We start from the raw sequence: 2,540 nt of genomic DNA, 5'->3' as shown, positions 1-2,540 counted from the left end.
AGCAAGACCTGGTGGACGAGCAGGAAGTGGAGCGCATGCTCCTTCTCGAGGACGCGGTCGACGACGAAGACGGGAACGAGACTCAAGCCCTTTTGACGCATGCGGAGAAGACGGACGAGAAGACGGAGTCGAATGTGCAAGTCGAGAAGAGCACGGACCTAGCGTTCTGCCTCTACGCACACGTAGGCGAACAACAAACGATGATTGCGAAGATGTGGGAGATGCAAAGCGAGATGGCGACCCTAGCAGTGCAGGCGGAGCGTCTGCGGCTGGTCTAAGCATCGACGGCGTGAGGTGCTTAGACCCGGCCTTCCTTTTCCTGTCTCTGGTCATGTTCAGGTTTGGGCGCTGGTGGCTACGGCAAACTACCTGGACTGGACGCGTTGGCTGTTGTGTATGGTTTCATGGTGGCTCGGTGGTTGTCTTGGTCGGCTTCGTAGGCAGATGGCTACTGCCTATGATGTCGTCTGGGCATCCTCGGTGACATCGCGCTACAATGTATCTAATCGCGCTGATGTGTTGGCTGAAATGCCTAAGCGTACCGAGAGGGCGACTCCAGGGTGGTCGTAGCAAGCGAGGTTTGCGATGAGGCGTCAAGTTCGGTGATGCTCGGCTGGGGGTAGACTAGGTTCAAATCTATCTGCTATCGACTGGGAAATGGTAGAGTTCGTGAAGGGATTCTCCCATCGACGCGAGCAACCTACAACATTGGGTATCCCTTGAACGGCAATCTGGCCTTGACTGTTAGGAACATACTTACTGCGTGCGGCGGCAGAGGAGCAGCCGAGCAGCGCACGTATCGGAGGCTTTCTGAGCTGAGTCGGTCACAGAACTTCTTTGACTTTCCGCGATTGTTGTGGCGGAAGAACCGCTGATAGCTCTACGAGTATGCCCTCGATATGATACCTGAGCGTGGCCGTTGCCAGTGTATTTTACCATGTCTCATTCGCTACGACCTTGCTCTGGGTCCTGTACCGCGGTGCTCCGCCATTGTCAAGCACTTTCCCGTCCCGCCGATGCTGCACCTCCCCTAGGTCTTGATTCGCTCGCTTGCGTCCAAGGGGCTCCTGTTGTAGCCATACCATGGTATGTAGCACCCAATATCAGACGCCCGCTCCTGTCCCACATCGAATGCGGCCACGTCTCTTCTCACGCGCACGATCGGCAACAAAACTTGCGCACCCTCGCGCTACATAAGTAAGTGAGCATACATTTGGCTTGTTGCTCGTCCCTAAGCCAAACATCATGTACATGTCCACCACGTCTCCTCTGACCTTCTGATCTTCAAGTTCTGTCCCAGCAATGGCTACCCAGTGGAAACCGTCGCCTCACCCAGACAACCCCTATCATCCAGCCACTCAGACAGACTGGCACGACGCTTTCAATTCCTGTAAGCGGATCGAGGCTGCCGACAGCCGGGAAATATTTTTGCTCGAGAACGCTCAGTCTGAAGAGACTATGTTTTGCACCATTCCTCGAGTTGCCGGGCGAGTTCTGGGATATGCTCTCATCTACGCCCCCAGCGACGTGGGTCGAGACTGCGTCGCTCGTGAAGTCCAAGACCGTCACAATGACCCAGAAGTTCTCGTCGGCCTTGCACATCTCTACATCTATGGCTTGATCCGCATCTATTGGCGAGCATTCTTTTTTCTTGATTATCCGATGTTCATTAACCCTTGGGCAGTCAAAAACCCAAAGGGCCCTACGCCGCTGATCTCTGCCGATTCGAGTCCTCGACAATCGTTCGATGTGACCTTGGAAGGCGACGCCCGGACTAGGGTAGAACCAGGTGTGAGCCCGCAAGATTTGAAGGATGTTGTGAGTAGGTCACCCCTTCCGTCGCGCATTCCTCCAGGTGGCCCGGGGTGGGCGCGCGACGAAATGGACGATCAACAAGGATTGAACACGTACCGCGCCGCCGACGCTGACTACGAGTGCAGATGATGGGTCGGGATAAATACCGCTGTGTGTTCACACATAAGCCCGACGGGGACTCCGTACTGGGTGGTGTCGTGTCCGTTGACCTTCAGACACTACGTGCGTCAGGGGGTGCAGTTGATCTGCAAGTGGCGCATATCATCAGCCACTCGCTCACAGCAGATGTGGGAGGTATGACTCGGAGTGCGCACGACAAGGTCCGTTTGTATGCTATTGCGTTGTCCATAATCTAACAGACCGACATGCAAATAGTTGCAGTGGGCTTCTTCTGCTGCTGCCGTTCTGGATCGTTTCGCGGGTATCGAGATCAAAAGCATTCTACGCAATCTAGATGTGCATAACCCATTGAACGCGTTTATGACGTCTCATGATCCACACGTCCGATTCGACGGGCTGGACATGTGGTTGACACCCTCCAAGGCACGTCCTTTGTTTGTGAACTGACAGCGAGACACGCCAATGTAATTGTCCCTCAGGACGGCCAAGGGAACATAATCGCAAACACCTACCGCGCAGCGATCCCATAATTTATTTCGCAGGTATTGTGTCCGAGGTCCGATTTCACGACTCGACTCATGAAGGCGAGGAAGTCCCACCTCCAA

At 54.7% G+C, this 2,540-nt stretch overlaps 2 protein-coding genes across 2 annotated transcripts; both read left to right on the top strand.

Annotated features, from left to right (window-relative positions):
• Nucleotides 1-29: 29 nt before the first annotated feature.
• On the top strand, nucleotides 30-278 carry DICSQDRAFT_175999 (uncharacterized protein; the record flags this gene model as incomplete). The annotated part of the gene is made up of 1 exon (XM_007371822.1): nucleotides 30-278. A coding segment is annotated over one exon (249 nt), but the record flags the coding sequence as incomplete, so codon positions are not given.
• A 1,180-nt stretch (nucleotides 279-1,458) lies between these two features.
• DICSQDRAFT_74260 (uncharacterized protein) lies at nucleotides 1,459-2,382 on the top strand (the record flags this gene model as incomplete). Its single annotated transcript, XM_007371821.1, has 3 exons — nucleotides 1,459-1,818; nucleotides 1,941-2,135; nucleotides 2,191-2,382. 3 exons carry the CDS (start codon nucleotides 1,459-1,461, stop codon nucleotides 2,380-2,382), a joined length of 747 nt encoding a protein of 248 aa, XP_007371883.1.
• Between the last annotated feature and the right edge of the window lie 158 nt (nucleotides 2,383-2,540).

Source organism: Dichomitus squalens, assembly GCF_000275845.1.
Source record: "Dichomitus squalens LYAD-421 SS1 unplaced genomic scaffold DICSQscaffold_329, whole genome shotgun sequence".
Lineage (NCBI taxonomy): Eukaryota > Fungi > Basidiomycota > Agaricomycetes > Polyporales > Polyporaceae > Dichomitus > Dichomitus squalens.
The sequence above is the reverse complement of the archived record's forward strand: the minus strand, read 5'-3'. Positions and strand labels throughout refer to the sequence as shown.